The sequence below is a fragment of the Furipterus horrens genome, unplaced genomic scaffold (assembly GCF_987537825.1).
Source record: "Furipterus horrens unplaced genomic scaffold, mFurHor1.1.pri manual_scaffold_10, whole genome shotgun sequence".
Classification (NCBI taxonomy): Eukaryota; Metazoa; Chordata; class Mammalia; order Chiroptera; family Furipteridae; genus Furipterus; species Furipterus horrens.
Genome location: NW_028327180.1, coordinates 15,451,625 through 15,473,144, shown reverse-complemented (window position 1 = coordinate 15,473,144; position 21,520 = coordinate 15,451,625). Strand labels below are relative to the sequence as shown.

Genomic DNA, 21,520 nt, shown 5'->3' with positions numbered 1-21,520 from the left:
CTGATACAGGAGGGGAACACAGACTCTGGGCCTATCAGCTATCCTACCAGAATAACTTTTAGCTATTACAGTTGTCTGAATCCTCCTAGTAAAATCTCCCGTGAGCAAAGTGTTCTAAGTTTAAAACTGCTCAACTAGAGGATTCTCCTGACATGGTTTAACACTGTACTTTGGCTGTGGTACATGCTAGGGGAAGACTTAGATTGTCTAGTTATCCAATGATGTAAACCATGGTAAGTGTGTAGTAGTGGCTACTCTGTTGGTCCCTGAAGCCACATGCCCACGTGGCCAAAAGAACAGAGCTATGTGGTTAGTTACTTGTCTTTGAAGACTGTACTGGGTTGAATTGTTTCCCACAAAATCCATGTCCGCCCAGACATGGACGTGGAAACAGATTTTAGCAGATGTAAGACGGGGGTACTAAAGGTTGTTCCAGAAAGTAGACAATTAGGCTTGGATTATTTAGTAGGACTAGATCATTCAACAGTCAGATGACAACAAAACCTTATTGCTGGTGTAGTAGCATCATAATAATTAAAAGTTTCTGGGACAGTCTCTGCTAGGTCAATGGGGAGCCCCAGAGGACAGAGATTTCCCATTAGAGGAGTCCCAAGATGGACAGGAACAGACCAGCTTCTAGAAGCTATTATAGTAGAAACTGAATGCCTAACAATGGGGGTATCAAATACTTATGTAATTGGAATTTTCTATCATAAACTTTGTTATGAGTTGAAGTCCTCAAATCACAATACTGCAATGTTGTATGGTAAAACAGTACATCTGGGAGCTAGTCAGAGGGCACGAAGTTAGGGGAATAGACAGCCCTGACCCCCATTGCATACTTCTCTTGTTCTCACACCTTTCCCTCAGCTCGTCCCTAAGGTTTCCTGAGGAGTTCACTAAGACCAACCAAGACATCAGAAAAACATTAGCCTAGTTTGTGGGTGGTTGGCTTAATCTGTTGGTGATAACTAAAAATGGACTGCTGTTGCTCAATGCCACCCCCGCCCCCTGGAGTGTACCCTATAGGGCAGTAATGAGGTGAAATCCTCCCAGTTGGTAGAGTTTTTAGCAGTAAACTTCTGTCATCTTGTATTCTCAGCCTCGACAAATGGCTTGTATGGTTTGTCAGGAGCCTGAAAAGAGAAAGACTAGAAGACTGAAGTAAAGATCTGGAAAAAGAGAAAGGTGAATGGACCTATGAGTGTGACCACAGATATCTTTGTACTTGAAAGGAAGTAGCATGGCAGAGGACTTGTCTGGCAATAAGGTGGACAAGATTTTATGTCCGGTGGATATCATCCAGCCTCTGTCTGTGCTTGTGCAGGAAATGGAGTTACCACATGATTCAATGATCTATTGCAATGTAACAAACCACACTAAAACTTAGGGGCTTAAAACAACGATTGCCTTGTGTGTGTGTTTTAATTGCTTATGATTCTGTGGATTGCATAGGTGGTTATTTGGAGTTACTTGATTTGGTTGAGCTAGTTCTGTTGGCTAAGGGAGTCTTAGAGCTTTCCTACAAGCCCCTCTACTTAGCTAGCTTGGGCTTCCTCATAGCATTATGGTCTTAGAATAGTCAGACATTTTCCATGGTGACTGGCTTTTAAGAAGAAGCACTCCAAGAGCATCATAACAGAAACTACTGGCTTATTGCTGCTAGTAAGTCATCCCAAAGCTTTATGGCTCAAAACAAAAATGTTATATTATTATCATCCTATGGATCAGGAATTTGGGCCAGGTTGGTATGGGTGGTTCTTCTGCTCCATATGGTGCCAGCCATTCACTTAGCTGCATTCAGCCATGGGCAGGGCTGGTTTTGTAGATTCAAGAAGTCTGTATTTATATGTCTGGCACCTCAGTGCTTCAATGCTTCTCTGTTTGGTTTCTGTTTTAGTTGAGATTCAGACCCATCATTCATTCAACAAACCCAAGCTTTTGTACAGAAGTATATGGATACATTCCCTGCACATAGCTCCTCTGCTGTTACCGTTGTTTTATGACCTACTGTACCTGATTTACTGACGTGGATCTTGCATAACATTGCCTTGGACCAAGTGACCCATTTTGGGGACAAAGGATGTATAACTGGATCATGAACACAAGATCTGTGAGTACTACAATATACCACATCACTTGGAACATTGGCTTGATAAAATGTTGGAATGGCCTATGAAAGTCTCAGATAAGATGAGAGCTTAGAGACAACATCCTGTGGGCTTAGGGTGCTGTCCCCCAATTCTGAGATACACAGTACCAGATTCTTCAGAGTGTCCCCAGCACCCAGCAGCACTACAGCCCAGTTACCTACAGATGTAACCAGCTCGAAATAGACCATTTGTTGCCTTTCCTTTCTTCTCTCTCTTTAATCTTTCACCTCTTATACTTTATTTCCTAGACTCACCTTTTAAATAAGCTATTGGGTTGGCCAAAAAACCTGTTATGTTTTTTCTGTAAAATAAAAGACACATTTTTAATTTTCATCAACAACTTTATTGATTTGGATATTTTGAGTATGTTGGCTATCTCCCGCTATTGGCTTCTAGTGGCTAGAGGCCAGGGGTGCTGCTAAGCATCTTCCAGTGCATAAGACAGCCCCACAGCAAAGAATTATTTGGCCAAAATGTCAATAGTACCAAGAAAGTTCACAAACCACTTTTACACATTTGATCAACCACAGCACCTTCTCCATACATTGCACAAATCTTTATTTGCACTTCAGTTGCATTTTTACCTTTCTTGAAATAATAAAGCATTATATGCCAACAACGTTGCATATTTTCTTCCATCTTTAATATTAAAATGCAGCCCTGGCTGGTTTAGCTCAGTGGATTGAGCGTCGGCCTGCGAGCTAAGTGTCGCTGGTTCGATCTTCCAGTCAGGGTACATCAGAGAAGGAAAACTCTGACTCCAAAAAACCTCCGCTGCCTTGCGGCATACCTCTTCAGGGGAAAGGCTAAGGGAGTAAACCCCGACAGAAAATCCGGAGCCGGAGTCCCTAAGGCGGTTTGACGTTATAGTCAACACCGGCAACTCCTGCGGCGCACCTGAACCCAAGCTGTATCAACTCCGTCTTTCCCTTGGACCCTTCAGCTGCGAAGAGAGGGGGGGTCTGCTGCATGGGCAACAGCAGACCCTCCATATTACCCTGCCCAGGCTCTGTAGCTTCAGCGTCATCGCAAGATGTCGATTCAACACGGGAGGAGACAGATACTACCATGTCACTCCCGAGTCGGACTGCACAGCCATTCTCGGCGGTGCAGATAGACTCTTAAGAAGCTACACCATCGTCTCTCGAGACGGACGGCTGCCGACGAATATTAAAATGGCTGCACAAAAATTTACCAACTTTTGTAAGTTTTAAAAAAATACACACTGATATGACAGTTGTCATAATACAATCTAATAAAATTGTTTCAAATGAAGTTAAAGACCACCAAGCACTACTAGAGCCATCATACGGGAAAAACATAATGGACTTTTTGACCAACCCAATACCTTCCCAAGTCTATGTCTTAGGCTCTGGTAGAGGCAAGCCATACTCAGATACTTCTTAGGATATACTACTTTTTGCTATTATGAAAAAAATTGAAATTAAGAGTTTTAGTATACAATTTGCTTTTCAGATTGTTTTTTGGTAGATTCCCAGAATTAGAAGTATTGGGTCAAAAGGTATGGATTGCATTCAGGGCTCTTGCTCTGTCCACTGAAAATATTGTACCTACTTATGTAACTTCTAGAAAAATATGACATTGTTATGTCTCACTTTTCTTGTCAGTTTTCATTTACGTGAGTTACAAGAAAAAAAGTTTGCCAAGTCAATGGCGTGTTTCAAAAGTCATGAAGTAGATGTGACTTGAAATAATGGTTCTCATGCTGTGTTTCATTAGTAAAGTCCTCTTCTTCCTAATTGACAGAGTATAGCTAGAAACAGCTAAATACAGTTGTCTTTCACAAAATAAAATTTTCAGAAAAAAATGTATTCATCTAATGGAAATCGTAAGACTCTGAACGCTTTCTGATAAATCATTTCAATAAAATTGCAGGGGGCGACTGAAAGTCTCTTCTTACTTAAGGGCTTTACCAGGTAAGAAAGTACCAATTAAAGCCTTTGTCTTTTGATAGGGCTGAAATTTGTGAAGATGTGCAATAGAGAGTGAAAAATAATGTAAATCAGAAAATTATTTCTCCTCTCCCTCAGATTTATAGAGTTCATTTATCTGTTTGTATATAAACCACGTCCTTTGGCTGGAAAAAAAAAAAAAGGACCTCAAAAATAGCTGACTTTCCTGGTAATGTGATGTTCCTTTGCAAAACGGGAAACTCCACCAACTTTAAAGCCTGACAACTTAATTGATACCAAAGGCTATTTTAAAAATAAGTTCATATAAAAAAACAATGTGAAAAATTTTAAGGAAGAGTGCACAAGTGGCCCAGAAAGTCATTATTTTCGTTTTTCTGAATGTAAGCTCTGGTTGCTACTACTAAAGTTAACAAATTTAGGGAACTCGATGGCTTTAGAACCAGTATATCATGCACATATTTCCGATTACTTAAACAATTGCCATTAAAGTAAACCATTTGTTGGTGTGAATGACTCTCTATTTCCTCTTTTTCTCAAAATCCCCCCCAAAATATAAAATGTACTTTATAACAGAATAAAACCAACAAATCACTGGACAGTGAGGAATGGTACCATCAGCAGACCAGATCTGGGGAATTCCTGGTTGCTAGAAAGCAGAGGTATTGTATTGATGGAGAAAGCAGAAGAGTGGAGAACAGAAAAATAACAAAGGCAAGGCGTTGAAGGGTATTGACTGGTAGAAAAAGTCAGAGAAATGCCCGGTGGGGAGCCAGGGCTGTCTTCATGGGCGTGTGACTTCTGCAGTGCGTAGTGGCCCTGCCTAGAAGTGGCGTCTCCTTGCTTCAATGTTCTCACATTGTCTTGAAATGCTTAATAATTTTACAGTATGAGACCCTGTGTTTTCATTTTGCACCAAGGCCTACAAATTATACACTGGGGTTCTAGCTGCTAGTATTAATCTTTCATCTCCTAAATTGGGGCTGTGGCCCAAGTAAAAAACTGCTTTAGTCAACAATAGGCCTTCCTGAGCCTCCTAAAGAGATTATTCAACCTGCAAAAAAAGTAGCGTAGAATTTAAGATAACTCCAGACTTCTGCAACAAAATTTGTCTTTTTGAAGAAAAAGAAGGAGAGGGAGGAGGAGGAGGAAAAGGAGGAGGAGGAGTTTTCCAGAGGTAAAATACCCTAAAAAGCCTTTCATAATTTGATATTTAAAAGAGTTCTTGGCTCCTCACCCATACTGGTTTCCTGGAAACACAACCCTGTCCACTTATCTGTTGTCGGTTTCAGAGAAGAGCCAGCTGGAGATATGTACCTACCCAATTAGAGAGAAAAACTTTCTCCGTTCCTGTGCTAACTAATGTCAACCATCATTGATAAATATGAATAGATAACAGCTCATCAGACACAGGAGGAAAGCAAACAATGTGAAATGGAAGTCCAAAGTTGAAATAATAATTGACCCTAGAGAAAACATAATTTGGGGAACAGAGCAGAATTTTAAAACTTCTAAGTATGATCTTCAGCGATAGTTAAGAAAATATTATATGCATCAAACAAAAACAGGAGAAAGCAGTATTCAAGAAACACCACACAGAAATTTTAAAGAAGAATGGCAAAATTTTAAAAATGTATGGACTAGCTAAATTATAAAGTTAATGGCGAGAAAGATTCAGTTGATAACTTAAAAGATAAAATGAGATAATCTTTCAGACAATAGAGCTGAAAAGAAAGATGGAAACTACAAGAGATGTTTTCCCTTAACTCTTATAGTTGCTGCCTGAGTCAAATAAAAATCCAAATAAATAATAGTTAATACATTTCCTCAAATTTTAAAGACTCCAGCCCTCAGAAGAAAAGGGCTCACACAAGTCCAAGCAAAGAATAACAAACAAAACAAAAGAAAAAGAGAAAATGCTATTTTTCATCCGCTGTGCTCCCAGCTATATCACATGCACTCCTGTATCACTTGTTCAGTAAAGTTTTGCTGAGTGAATGAACTAAGAGACAAAAATATCCTCACGAAGGCTCAAAATTCCAAGGAAAAGGAGAAAAGTCTCAAACGTGAGAATGAAAGAACAGATGATCTAATGTGAATAAGCATTTCGTCGTCAGTAGGTGTCTCTTCAGCAGCTACGGATACTGAGGACACAAACACACCTTCCAAGCTGTGAGGGGAATGATTTCGTGCCTAGAATTCTTTACCCAGTCAAATTATCAATCCATTATGATGGAAAAACAAAGGCATTTCTCATATTTTCAGGAAAAAAAAGACATTTTCTTGTGTCTGAAAAAATTAACTAAGGATATTCACTAGGAAAAAAAAAAAAAAAAGAAGCTTAAAAGGAAGCTACTGTGGAAACCAGGAGTTCCGCGGAAAGCAACGACAGGATGACAGTTTGTATAGAGGCTTAGAAAGCGGTGGTCCCCGAACACACAATGCAGCGTGCACATGATGTCTGATGGAACAGTGCACCTGAAGCCCGGCTACTTTTGTTTACCAGTGTCACCCCAATAAAGTCAATAAAAAGGAAAAAAGAGAGAGAGAGAGAGAGAGAAATAGTCAATAATAAAACTGGAAGTATTGTCACTTTTTATAGCGAGGTGGTAGAAAGATTGTTGTTTGCTAAGGATTTGCCCAAAGGAAGCCAGGCTGGTGCAGCTGCCCTTACCGCCAACAGCCCATGTGAGAAGAGGCTGCTCGTGAGAGTGCAGTTGGCTGGGGCGGCCATCCTGTCCCCACGGGAGGTCCCTCTGCTGTGATCAAGCCCAGAGCCAGCTCTGCCTTATGCTCTCTGAGATGTGGAACCACAGCTCCATGGCGCTGGAGCACAAGTCACGAGAGCTTGCCTGTGTTTCTTGGAGTTTGAGGGCAGAGGTGACCCTGAGACTCGAGAGTTTTCAAACTAGAAGACAAACTGAAGTTCCCTGTGGCAGTAGAGGGCAGCAGTGGCGCCAGCTGTACTTCTGTCTGTCAGAGGGCAAGAGTGCCAGTTACCTTAGGCCAGTGGCTGCTTTGTCTGCCCGAGTCAGGGGACCACAGCAAGTAGAGGCTACAGGGTTTGCTGCCACAGAGCAGACCTGCGAGCTCTGTGGGGCTGGTAACAAAATGTCAGCTGCCAGGGGAACTCAGTATATTGTTCACATCAGGAACTGGTGAACTTTGGAGAGCTCTGTTACTTTTTTGTTATTGTTTTTGTTTTTTAAAAGGTGATATTTATTTATTTTTAGAGCGAGGGGAAGGGAAGGAGAAAAAGAGGGAGAGAAACATCAATGTGTGGTTGCCTCTCGCATGCCCCCAACCAGGGACCTGCCTCGCAACCCTGGCATGTGCCCTGACAGGGAATTGAACCAGTGACCCTTTGGTTCACAGGCCGGCACTCAATCCACTGAACCACGCCAGCCAGGGGTCTGTCATTTTGTGGGTGGCTTTTGTTCATTACCACATCCCATGCATGAGCACCTGCCACAACAGAGGGCAAGGGCAACTAAGTGTTTCGCAAAGGAGAATCGCCCATATGGTCTAAGCTCCCTTCTTCTCTAGTACTACTTTTCCCTTCCCCTGTCTCTGGATGTTCCAGAGGGAAGAGAAGTAGAAGAGCAGGATCATTCGGCCTTTCTCTGTGGCTGCCTGGGGCTGGGTCAGGCCTGAACGGCAGGAAGGGAAAAAGCTTTGATATGCATGAGGGTTTAAGGTTTCAGTCTAACCTGAACTTGCATTTCAACACCTGAAAACAAGACTTTTCTAAATATCTGGAAGTGGCAGGGAAGCTATGGGATCTGCCTGCAATGCTGTTGAAGAGGAGAGAGGGCAAATCTGAGGAAGTCTTGCTTTAAAATGAGGTTTTATCATTATTTAGATATGGAAAGGCCAACAGATTGGGAGACTATTGCCCTTGGAAAGATAGTTTGTTATGCTCACAGACCCCACGAAGAGGGGCCATTGCTGCGTGTGTGTAGCGGGGCATGGGGAGGCACACCGAGAGGCACCAGTGTTCATCTGGAGGCAGAGGGAAGCGGGGAACATGGGCAGAGCCTTTACTGTAGGCTCTGCGGGGCCATCTGTCTTCTAACTCCTCCCCCTCCACTGACTGTTCCATTTCCAGTGTCCCTGTGCCTAACAGTCAGCGGGACAAAGGGAGCCTGAGTGTAATACTTCCTCCGCGCTGACCCTCCATTTTTCTACATCATCTGTCGATATCCAGCAGTTGTGGGATAAACTGCACAATTCTTCGGGCAGCTCCTTACAGCTACCCACTCTTGTCATCAGCCCAGCTTCCCAGGGTTTCTTTCAATCAAAAAGTAGAAGGGTTGTGGGAACTTAATACTCTACTTAACCATGATTTGACTCAGGAAAAATAACGATATAACTCCTGACCGTGCTTAGATCACTTGTCATTCCACCAGGTTGCCGCAATACTTCAGGGAACATTGTGTGGTTACGCTTGAGAACTCTGCTCTAGGAACTATGTTGTATGATTTAGAACATTACAAGCCCTGCCTCTGCTGATGACACAGAGTGCAACAAGTAAGAGGATGTCATTCTAATTTCAGCTGAAATGTCACTTCCTCGGAGAGACCTTTCCTGACTACATGATGTAAATTAATCACCCAGTCACTCAGTCACTCCATTTTCATTCTTTGCATAGCACATATTGCTAAATGATATTTTCCCTGGTCATTTAAATTTGTTTGTCTATTGTCTGCCCCTCCTACTAGACAAGTTCACTGAAGTGGCAGGATACAAAATCAGCACACAGAAATCAGTTGTGTTTCTATACACTAAAAACAAAATATCTGGAAAATATAAAGAAAACAATTACATTTACAATCGCATAAAAAATGGTACAATACCTTAAGAATAAATTTAACCAAGGTGGAGAAAGATTTGTCCACTGAAAACTAGAAGACATTCATGAAAGAAATTGATGGAGACACAAATAAATGGAAAAATGCCCCATGTTCCTGTATCAGAAGAATTCATGTTGATGAAATGTCCATACTGCCCTAATGATAGAGCAACTCATGTTTGTTATAGAAAGACGCTACACAGTTATGCTTCCACTGGCACTCACAGATAGCCTTGAGTGGGGATGAGACCCCCTTCTTGCTCCAGTTACAGGCCAGTTTTCCCTGAGTTTCTCTAGCTAGGAGCTGGCCAAGGAGAAGAGTTCATGCATACAGGAGGACTTGCATGGGTATCTTTCCAGCATGTTCTTGTAATGTACCGTTGAAAATGGTACACTCCTACCTATGGCACAAACAGGCCCTGTCTTTATCCTTAAGCCCAAAACAGAGACAGAGGACACCCAAGAGTAACTGGAAGTCAGGAGATCACATGCCTAAAGAAACAGACGCTGCTGATTAGTCAGTGAAGAAGAATCTTTCTTCCTTTCCAAGTCTGCTTTTCCAACTCCTCTCATCTCCCCTGGGACCATGGCCCATCCGGTGCCTTCTTTTTCTCATCCATACACGATTGCTTCCTTTCACTGGTCTCAGTTCTTCTGTCATAAAAACGCTCAGGTGGTTTATCTCTCAAAATGAAAATCCTCCCTTCGACCCTGTTGTTTCCTCAGGCTGCCGTCCCCGTTCTCTGGTGCCCTCACTGTCAAACCCTTTAAGAGGGTCCTGTTTTCTACCTGCACCTCCCCACCCCCAGCTGAGTAATTTTGTTACCTCTCACGATATCCGGCTTTGTAAATGACCTAAACCTTCATTGGAAGTCATGTGAAAGGGGCATGTTCTCCTAATGACAACTGATTTCTGATAGGATCAGTGTTTGGATTCACGAAAACAGTTAATAACCCTGCTCCGAAGTACATTAAATGGAACTTCTAGAGTGGTTTGTGTGAGCACCTCACAGAAGACCCATGCTCCTTCCCGGCAGCTGGGACCGAAGTTGAGGGTGAGAAAGTTTGGATCGCCAATTAAGAGGGAGATCTCGTACATGCTAAGGGGTCCCAGACAGAGAAGTTGAAAGAGTGATTTCAGATATGAGCCCACATTGTGTATGCTGAAGAAATCTAACATGTTCAGTGCCTGGGACTTGCCATTTATGTTCAGCAGTGAAACAGAAATGTGGGCTGTCTTTTGCTTAGTTTCTTCCAGAAGTGGACCTTAAGTCAGGGATTTGGGTGCAGTGGTTTGTTTAAGGTGCAGCCCCCAGAAGAAACCAGAAAAGAACTAGAAGAAGCAGGCTGGGGATAGGGAAGAAGCTAAGAAAGGTGAGCTTTCACGTGAAGTTCCAGATTCAGCCTCATCTCCTGGGGTGCTTGGTGTTCACCCGAACTGAGACCCAAGAGCTGGGCCTTTGTGCTCCCATGCCAGTGCGTCACTGGCCACAGGTCACAGTGTGTGTGTGTGTGGACATAAAATTCCCAGGCACTTCCTCTTCTCCTTACCCGCTCAGGGGTCCGAGTCCAGGGGCAGGCCCCTAGGGGTTGCCGGTGCAATTAGCAGCAAAAACCGAGGCTGGGGATGGGTGAGCAAAGCTAGTACAGGGGACTCAAGAGGAACTGGTCAGGTATCCAAACGTGCCGGTGCACCTCCCTCCAGCGCGACAGTGTCAGTGTGAAGTGGAACATTTGCAAGGCACCCAGAACCCTGGAATCTTTAATGATGGATCAGCCCAGGACTGGTAGGGCTGTTCTAGAGACAATCTGGGAGGTGCTAGGGATGTTAACTATGCAAAACCTCTGTGACCCTGTAGCGATCCTACTCGTTTTTAATTGTCTCAGAGAAATCACACAAGTCTCCATGGAGACTTGTACAAAGGTGTGTAGTGTAGCCTTGTGTGGGGTAGCAAAGAACTGGATGAATTAAATGTAAAATGTAGATGTAGTTATAGTCCCATACATAGGGATTTTTTTTCTCCCTTGCATACATAGATCATTCACTAATTATTGTTTTCTGCAAGGCCTTTAAATATATTATAGATCTATTTTATATATCATTTTTATGAGGATAAAAATTATTTTTAAAGAAAATAATAAAAATCAAGAAATTGACTGAGCTGAAAAGAGCAGCAGAAATAATGAGTAGCAAGAAAGGAAATGGTGTAGCTGTTCTTCCTTCCCCTTTCCAGGGCCACGTGGGCTTTCCTTTGGGAAGTCCAGCCCTCACACCCCTTCCCCCCTCCCCCACTCCAGTTCTAGGAGTTGGCCCTGCTTGGCCTAAGCTGGTCAGCTGAATTCCATCCCTTCCTACAGGGTCTTGACTGAGAGTGAGGAGCAGTGATCCAGGCCCAACCCCATGAGGTTTTAGAACGTGGAGTGAAGACCAGACCAAGGTGGTGAGGTCGGTTTTTTATTATGCACAAATGTACGCCTGAAAAGCCTAAAAAGGCACAAATGTTCCCTTCACCTATTCGCACTTAGTAAATTTTCTCGTTTTACGATATTTAAAAAACACAAGAATTTAACTGCATTTAATCCCAGTTACCACAGTTAGAGAAAACCAGAGAGCTATAGTTCACGGAGAAATGGCTTTTTTCTGTAAAAAATGTAATACACGGAGTGAGTCAGGGCTGTGCCTGTCGGGGTCTGGGGTGTGTGACCTGGCCGATCCTGCGATACTAGTCTGGGCAGGGTCCATGACTTCCTCCCATCTGGGACGAATCTCTCACAGCACCCAGTTGTATCTACCATCCCAGAACCAAATCAAATAAAATTTGACCCGTTCCGCATAGTATATTAGGTAGGAGGAGTAGGGTTTAGGACCACAAATGAAACATTTGTGGAATTCTCTGTTTTCACTCAGGCAGATTCCATGACTTCTGATTCTATCTAGGTTTGGCATTGCCGTTCTTAATTTGGTACCTCCCAGGGAGAAACACAGAATTTACTGGTAGCATTGATGCTAAAAGCTTGGGAAACGGAGAGCTAGTAGGACTTCTGGCTTTATCACATCACATCAAGTGAACTATGCTAGCAAGCTTCTTGGGGGAAGCCTCTCTCTGCAGCTACAATGTTATTTTCAGTTCTTTCCTATTCCCTGATTCAAAGAACTCTGCCCTGTCTCCTTTCACTTCAGAAACAGAAAAAGCCAGAGAGAGTGTGGGCACTGACCAAATACAGACATTGGCTTGTCTTTGTTACTGCTCAGAGGGAAGTATGAGAAGTGTCTACAAATCTAGGAGTATTTAAGAAAAAAAAAACTAAAAAAAAAAGTATATTTTATTGATTATATTGTTACGGTAGTTCCATTTTTTTCCTCCTTTGCTCCCCTCTGCCCAGTACTCCCATTTCCTCCAGCAATCCCACCCCACTTAGTTCATGTTCATGGGTCATGTAAATAAGTTCTTTGGCTTCTCCTTTTCCTATATTATTCTTAACTTCCCCCTGTCTATTTTGTACCAACTGATTGTTTCTTAGTCCCCGCACCATTTCCCCATTTCTCCCTCTCCCCTCTCCCAGACGAAAACCCTCCAAATGATCCCCATACCTATGATTCTGTTCCTATTCTGGTTTGCTTAGTTGAATTTTGTTTTTATTTTTTAGATTCAGTTGTTGGTAGTTGTGAGTTTGTTGTCACTTTAGTGTTCATAGTTTTGAGCTTCTTTTTCTTAAGTAAGTCCCTTTGACATTTCATATAATAATGGCTTGGTGATGATGAACTCCTTTAGCTTCACCTTGTCTGGGAAGCACTTCATCTGCCCTTCCATTCTAAATGATAGCTTTCCTGGATAGAGTAATGTTGGTTGAAGGTTGCTTTTCATCACATTGAGTACTGCTTGCCAGTCCCTTCTTGCCTGCAAAGTGTCTTTTGATAAATCAGCTGATAGTCTTATAGGCACCCCTTTGTAGGCAACTCTTTACTTCTCTCTTGCTGCTTTTAGGATTCTCTCTTTATCTTTCACCTTTGGCATTTTAATCATGATGTGTCTTGGTGTGGTCCCTCTGGGTCCAGCTCGCCTGGGACTCTCCGTGCCTCCTGAACTTGTATGTTTACTTCCTTCACAAAATTTGGAAAGTTTTCCTCCATTATTTTTTCACATAAGTTTTCAATTTCTTGCTCTTCCTCTTCTCCTTCTGGCACCCCCATGATTTGAATGTTGGCACATTTGAAGTTTTCCCAGAGGTTCCCAAGTCTTTCCTCATTTTTTTCAATTCTTGCTTCCTCATTCTGTTCTGGTTGACTGTTTTTTTCTTCCTTATGTTCCAAATCATTGATTTAAAACCCAGTTTTCTTCCCTTCACCATTGGTTTTGTGTGGATTTTCCTTTGTTTCACTTAGCATAGCCTTCACTTCTCCTCTTATGTGTTTGCCATACTCAAGCATATCTGTCAAGCCTGTGAGCATCTTTATCACCAGTGTTTTGAATTCTGTGTCTGCTAGGTTGGCTATCTCCTCATCTGTTAGGTTGGCTATCTCCTTGTCACTTAGTTTTCCCACTGGAACCTTGACCCATTCCCTCTTTTAGGCCATATTCTCTGTCTCCTCATCTTGACACGCTCCTGTGTTTGTTTGCATCTCTGTCTTAGGTAGAGCTGTTGCTCCTGTTATGTTGTAAGGGACGGAGCCTTAGGGATTCATCAGTACAGGGCGACCTGTTTCACCATGTTGTGGCGCTGTATGTGGGGGAGGGGTCTGAGAGGGAACAATGCTGCTTGCTCAGCACTCGCCCCTTTTCCAGGCACTTCTCCCACTTCCGTATGGGACTGGCACCCCTCTAGCTGTTGCCCTGGCTGTTGTTCCCAGACTTGGTGGGTCTGTGGGTGTTCTAGGACCACGGGGGCCCTTTAAATAAGCGGACTCTGCTGAGAGACCGGCAGTTTCTGCCCCATCCCAGCCTCCACTGGTTTGCACAGTCAGAAGCAATGAGGCTTGATTTCCCCGGTGCTGGGACCGTGAATTGTGTGGTCTGGTGAGGAGCTGGGAACGCTCCCCAGGTGTCCCTCCTGAGTTCTTAAAACGTGTAACTGCTTTCCGCTGGCCTGCCGCTGCTGCCACTGCTGCCACCACCCCACCGTGTCCTCTCCACCCCGGCTCCACCCCTCCTACCCATCTGAGTGAGTATTTCTTCTTTATATCTTTGTTTTCTGGACTTCCATGCAGTTTGATTTTCTGGAACTTCTGGTTGTTTCTAGTTTTGAGGTAGTTGTATTCCTTCTTAGTTGTGGAGGGAGGTACAGTGTGTCTGTCTACGCCTCCATCTTGGCTGGAAATCTACAGACCTTTTTTTTTAATGTAAAGACCCTGCTGGAAATTCAGAAATAATCAACTGCATATGGTGGACTTGCGCCCTGATTTAACTTTGCTTGCTTGAAATATGGAGGAATATCAATAATCACAGTGCTATACTAAATTATGTTACAGTGATCCCTCACTTATTGCCGGTATTATGTTCTAGACCCCCCGCAATAGGTGAAAATCCATGAAGTAGGAACCTTACACTTATTTTAGTATTTAATTTACTGTACAGTACCGCAACATCTGTGATAAATAATGAAATATAGTATTTTTAAAAATCTCGCGATACAGTGAGGCTGCGATAAGAGAACCGCAATATAGAGAGGGACTACTGTATAAAGAAAGAATTGTAGACTCAGAATTTCAGGCCCAGAGAGGCTTCAAAGGAGGGGCAGTACATTTTCTTCACTTCACACATACATTGTGCTTAATATTCTATCAGGGACTAGTAGGAATGCTATTAAAATATCAATAGAGGTAACAGACTAGTGAAAGATTCACATTTGTCTTAGCTCTTTTCTGGACTTAATCTCCAATTTGTTTCATTCCCTTAATTTATAATTTCCTCGATAGGTTTAGTTTTGGATGGGGAACAATATGTATTTACTGACTTAGCAGGTTCATTCTATAGAGGCAATATTATGTTGCTTATTATGGTGTCATTCTCTTAGCAGTGATGTATTTACGTTCACTACAGTGAGAATTGTAGAAGCAGGAGCCCTCACACTGCTCACTGCGGTCACCAGCTGAACTTGAAAGAATTTTGGCTACTCTCGCCTTACCTGTCTCCTATGCTGACACTTACTGAGTCACTGCTAAGTACTTTCCAAGTACTTCCCTGCATTTATTTATTACACTTGTGTTCCCAGCAACTAAGACAGTTTAATATAGTGGGTGTTCACTGTATCTGCATTAAGTGAAAAAATAAATCAAGAGGTGGTGGCGGGAGGGAAGAAAAGGTGGAACACAGGGAATTTTTAGGGCAATGAAACTATCCTGAATGATACATGATGGTGAGTAGCTTCCACTGTATCTTTGTCAAAACCCACAGAACTTACAGCACAAAGAGTGAATCCTAAGTAAATAATAGACCTTGGTGAATAATAGTTACTACACTAACACAGGAGGTAAGCAATAAGGGGACCTGTGTGCAGGGACAGAGGAAAAAGAGCATGTGGAAACTCTCTGTACTCCCCATTCCATTTTTCTATAACCCTAAATCCACTCTAACAAACATAAAGCCTATTAAAGTAAACAACAACAAAAGATAAATAACTTAGGTGAGATGGTCTTTACATGGTGTATTTAAGAAAATGGAAAACTAGCATAAGCACAAAGGTAAATGTGTTTGCTTACTTACTCAGGCTGTGGCCAAGCATCATGGCAAACTGGAACCATGGACTTAGGTGTACTTTTTCAGTTTTATAACAATCTACATGAACCTTCTTCATGACGCCCAAACCACGGTGGCCTGCAGGGCCAGGCTCACAGCCTCCCAGAATTGCCACAATGAGGAAGGGCTCTTTTTAACTTTAGCTATTTTTGGAAAAAATCCCTAAGTGATGTTGGGCAGCCTACCTTGGAAATATAAACCCCTTCAGATGTTGATGGCTTTTGAGAGACAGGCCCCAGTGAGAGTGTGGTGTTTCCAAGGCCGGAAACAGGAGGTGTGATAGGAGTCTATTGCAGTTATTCTGCCAAGTAACATCGGTGGCTCAGAGAAGGGGGTGGAGGTAGCAACAGAAGTGGTTGGTTAGGTGCTGGGCCTACTCTGCAGATAGGGCAGACGGCATCTATGGAGGTGCTGGGTATCAAGTGTGAGAGAAGGGAACGGGAATGACTCCAAGGTTTTTATCCTGACCACTCAAAGGCTGGCACTCTCTTGAACTGAGCTGTGATGGGTAATTTCATGTGTCAGCTTGACTGGGCTAAGATGTCCAGTGAGCTGGTAAGGCATTGTTCCTGGGTGTTATTTCAGGATGTTTCCTGAAGAGATGAACATTTGAATCTGGAGACCGAGTAAAGCTATTCAGCTCTCACCAATGCGGGCTAGCAGTATCCATCTGTCGATGGCCAGAAGAGGAAAAAGAGAGGAAGGGTAAACTCTCTCTCTCGTGGGCTGGGACATCCACTTTCTCCTCTCCTCGGACATCAGCATCCTGGTTCTCAGCCTTTGGGCTGCCCCATTGCTCTCAGGCTTTTGGCCTCAGATGGGGTGTTATATAGTTGGCTTCCCTAATTTTCAGGCCTTTGGACTTAGACTGAACGGGACTTGGCTTGCCTTGTTCTCCAGCTTGCAGACGGCAGATGATAGCATATCTCAGCCTCCTCAATTGCATGAGCCAGTTCCCATAATAAATCTTCTCTTACACATATTGGCTCCGTTTCTCTGGAAAACCCTGACTGATACATGAACAGACGAACATCATGGTGGCACAGGTTAGAGGGATACCAGAAGCTTTGTTTTAGAGACAGTAGATCCATTAGCCATCCAATAGATGTTAAATAGTTGGATACATCTGAGTTTATTCCTCCAGGTATCCTTTGATATGCCTTTTATGGACTGTAATGTTTATTGTCCAACTCCTTCCTCTAGAATCAAGCTCCATCGGGGCAGGAACCTTGTCTGCTTTGTTCACTACTATATCTCTAGTATCTAGAATTCCTAGGACGTAGTAGATGCTCAAGAAAAGTTACTGGGAACGTTAATGAAGAAATGAATGAGAGTTACATGTTCAGCACAACAATGTAGGTTGAGAATACAGCACAGTAAGGAAGTATCTCTTTGAAAGTAAAATTTCTTGCCTGGCTATTACTAGGGAGAGGTTTATGAAAGGCATTATGTAACAAGCATTTTCTCTGAAGAACTACATAAGAATGAAGAGGCACTGGCAAGGCTTCTGTAAACTTTATTTTATACTTATGGGCCACTGCCAATGCAGGGCCTTGGATTTTGGCTCATTTCTACAGATTTACTCGGAAAGATGTGATAAAAGTAGAAATCGGAAATATTCCTACTAGTAAACCATAGTTACTAACCAGTCCATAAACAAAATATACATTGAAGCCTGTGTGGTTATTCAGAAATCTATGACTTTCTGAACTTATAACATGCATTCTTCATATGCAAGAGACAAAGCATCTTAAACAAAAAGACAATTGTCTTAACAAAATAGTGTGAACGTATGGCTTATGTTACAGGCATATAGCACTGCATGTGATGTACCAGGGGAGCAATGGGATTGACTGCTTACACACCAGGGAGCCCTGCACCTGGGTCAGCTGGAACCTGCTATCAGTTTGTACATGACTGTGCTGAAGTACAGCCCCACAAATCATCAGCTAACTCATCATCAGTAACATGTTTGGTGAAGTCTGATGTAAACAGCCAACCACTTGACAACCTCAACACCAAGCTGAGTTGAGGATTAGAACAATATAATACTTGAAAGTTTAATGACTTTTGCTCTAGCACAGGAAAACATACAACCCCAAATACTGTTTATACTGTTTTATCAAACCAACAACCAAACAAAACTCTATTGTTAACCCATGACTCATCCCCCTTCATGCTGCCTCCCATATTCAATTTGTAATGGCGACATAGTCACAAGAGTTATGAACACATAGATTGAAACTGACTGAGGCTGACTGTCATGATGAATAACCACCTAGATTCAATTCAGAGCGTGTGCTTTGGTACAAGTACAGGGCATTATTATTAGGTTACGTAAGTCCATACATCCTATCACACACATGCATATATCACACACATGCATATATCACACATACAAATATACTCCATAGAGATAACAACAGAGAAATTGGCTAGAATAAATGTATAGTTGTATATATATATATTTATGTACACACAGTAAAAGGTTTTCTGCTATACTCACAGTCTGTAAACATCTTGGAAAATGCCCAGCAAAAGTCACTGTGGGCCCTTTGAAATGGTGACCATGTGAGCAGTGGGAGCGGGGGAGGTGCCTAAGTTCACAATGGAAACCTGGAGATGTGAAGAACCATAGTTCACAATGGCCTTTGGGGGTAATTATTATTTCACTGACATGATAAACTCACTTAGCCACTTTGAAATTATGTTTCCTAAATGGAATGACCAAAAAAGTCTTACTGTCAGTTAACATTTAAAACAAATCAAAAGAATATGAGGTGACATGTATATTATAAATATATACACACATGTATATATGTACACTTGTATATATGTACATATATATACATGTATATATGTACACATATACATGTTACTATTACTAAAAAACCTCAGTGAAAATGTCCAAATCTTTTACAAATATTCAATCCTTTTCTCCTCAGTGTGCTTTAGACTTCTCTGCATTACACTGAAAGTCTTGGGTATAGTTAAATGACATATTTAAATTTTGGTATATGGCATTGATTTTACTTAAAAGACATAAAAATGATTTGGCTTATGAAAAATAGAACGATATGATTCAAGCATTATTTTTAAATTTAACATAAAACTATGTTCAGGATCACCTGTAATGAAAAACCACTAAAAATGTAAGTTCTTGAAAATGCTTTGAACAGCAGCTATTAAACCGCCACGTGTGGTCACCAGTCTGTGTTTTCATGCCTGTATTTGTTGTAGCTTGAGAATTTATGTTTAAAAAAAAAGTGACATGAGAAATATTACCCTAATTGTTCACCTAAATTTGGTTTTACTTCTTCTTTTGCAAAATATGTGTAAGTAAGCTCAAATAATTATTTTTAGGCTACTGTGACTTAAAAAATACTGGCACTGAATAACATCTCAAATAAAGGGGACCTAAGCCCATACTGTGTTTGACAACAAAAGAAAACAAAACACTTAAAAAATATTTCTATTTCATAATCTCTAAACTTTCATGGTGACCAGTTCTCATAGACAGAACGGCCGTGAAAGCTTGTCATACACGTGAAAACTATTTTCATGCAAAAGTACTAGATATCCTTCTGGTTTCATTTAACAGTCTCCCTTTCCCCTGCCAACTCTCACCATTTTTCATGCTGAATATAACATGCAGAATATGTAATTTAGATAAATTAAAGAAGTAAGATTCATTGAATTTGTGGGTATAAACCAGTCCACAGAAGGATGTTTTGGAAAGCATTTCCCAGGGGCGGGACTCAGCTGCATGGAAGAGACTTCTGGAGATACAGTTGCTGTGTGATGTTTTTTCTCCAATAGGAATTGAAGGAATATTGATTAATGTTTCTGAAAACGTTTAGTTTATACTGTCCTTGTGGCTGCTCCTCTCTGTGTTGTGGTTGTTTTGTTCATGGTTCTTCCACTGGATGCTAGTTCCATTCATGGGGACCGAGGTCATCAGGCTCTTGGACTGGTAACAGCAGCAGCAGAGGCAAGACTGGGAGAAGGAACAGATGCAGACTGACATGAGTCTACCAGCCTGTTTCCAGCATAATACAGATGCCTTGGACCCCCACCAGCAAGGGGTAAATGTCCACATGCATTTGAGAACAGAACGTGAGCCTTAACAGTAATCTAGTGTACGGAGTCTATAATCCCATGGTAGAAGTTCAACTGTCCATTCTAGTGCAGAGAAATAGATCCCTTGTTTCTTGTTTTAACTCTGTTCACCAAGTCAAAGAGGAAGGGGAGCCGTTTTGGCCACAGGGAAAGCGTCTTATGACTTGGGGTGGGCACGAGTGGGGGACTAGGAGAGACCTGGCACTTCTACAGCATGCATCAGTGGTGTGGCTCTGCATTGTGCACCTCATCTGATGTTCACAGCCCGAGGTGGTAGTTGCTACTTTCCTAGCAAGTTATATGAAACTCCCAAGTTTCATTTCTTTGTATGATTCTGGGTTAATATATGTCTGTCTCCTTTTAGACTGTAAGTTCAACAAGGGCAGTCACTGTGTTTTTCCGGTCCACTCTATCCCCAGATAATAATAAACTCATATTGAGCATTATTATTATTTTAAGCACTTAACATATATTGACCCGCTGAATCCTACTTATGAGATCGATACCGTGATGTCTGATTTTACAGGCCAGCAAACTAAGAAAGCAGGAGGGGCACCCCCTGGACCTGGATTTGTCAGTAAGTGCAGAGCTGAGATGTAAATCCAAATTGCTTGTTCCCAGAGCCTGCCCCCTTGACCGCTATGCTATCCTTCCTAATATGTACCATAAACTAACATCCTGGCTAGAGATAACAGAATCCAGTTGGGATGAACTCTAGGCTAAAACAATTCCAGGAACTGGAAAAATGAAACATCAAGAAGAAGCACATGGCGCTTCTGGAGGACATGGGCTGGCTTAGCTACAGGGGGGTTTGAAGAACAGAAGAAAACTGTTCAAATTCAATTACATTAGTTCAGATTTCCAGAGCAATAAGCATTTACTTTTCTTGAAGAGGTTATTATTAAATGTACTATTAGGTAGCATTTAGCAAGAGGTTTCTTAACAAGAAATAGAATTTATGTTTCATTGAGACTGTTGGACTATTGTTAAAATCTAAAACAAGATAAAGAAGGAATAGGTTTTATGTACTCTATGTGGCCTAGAGCTCACACTGGAGCAGTTCTTTTTAAAAGAGGGTACCAAGTTGTCACGTTATTAAGCTAGTTATTTTAAATTTTAACCTCTGAATATGTTATCTGAATATATATTACTTTTCTCTTATGCTCACAATTTAACAAAAAAAAATTTTCACTTCTCTACTGAAAATATAGCTGATGAAAGTAATATTTACAACTGGAATTAGCCATGCCTGCTGACTACTTAATATACTTATTTGGTTGTCCTTCAAAATACTTGCAAAACAGTCTTACCTGAAAACAGTTTTTAAATTTCTTGCTCACAAAATATAGAGCTATTGGGTTTATACATGAATTCATAGTTGCCAAGTTAATACCGATGTAATCCATGAGCAGCAAAAAACTAGAGCAAAAGAAAACAGAGTAGAATAATTAGAATGGGATGCTTTTAAAACTGTGAATTAGCATTTATTCCTAGAATAAGCATTTTTCTTGCCCAGAAGCCATTTTTTACAGGTAGCAGTCAGAATTGTAAAGTCTCTGTTTAAATAGCAGCTTCGGTGCTGCAGAACATTTGCTTGCCACGTGGTTGGCTCAGACTATAGTGCACAGCCTCAGGAAGGGGGCAGCTGGGTTACAGACGTGGTGCGCACAAATCTGGGGATCAGTTATTAGGTATGTCAGTTAAGGAAAAAATAATCAACTTGGCAGTTTT

General features: G+C 41.8%; 1 protein-coding gene across 2 annotated transcripts in view; it reads right to left on the bottom strand.

Moving 5' to 3' along the window:
- Positions 1-19,115: 19,115 nt before the first annotated feature.
- The window catches only part of EDNRA (endothelin receptor type A), a 46,962-nt gene continuing 44,557 nt past the window's right edge, over positions 19,116-21,520 (bottom strand). For both annotated transcript variants that reach the window (XM_090288798.1, XM_090288799.1), the window contains exons 7-8: positions 21,100-21,208; positions 19,116-19,667 (exon numbers count right to left, since the gene is read on the bottom strand). In XM_090288798.1, coding sequence (XP_090144924.1) covers positions 19,527-19,667; positions 21,100-21,208 — 250 coding nt within the window. In that variant the 3' untranslated portion in view covers positions 19,116-19,526. The remainder of the gene's footprint in view (positions 19,668-21,099; positions 21,209-21,520) is intronic.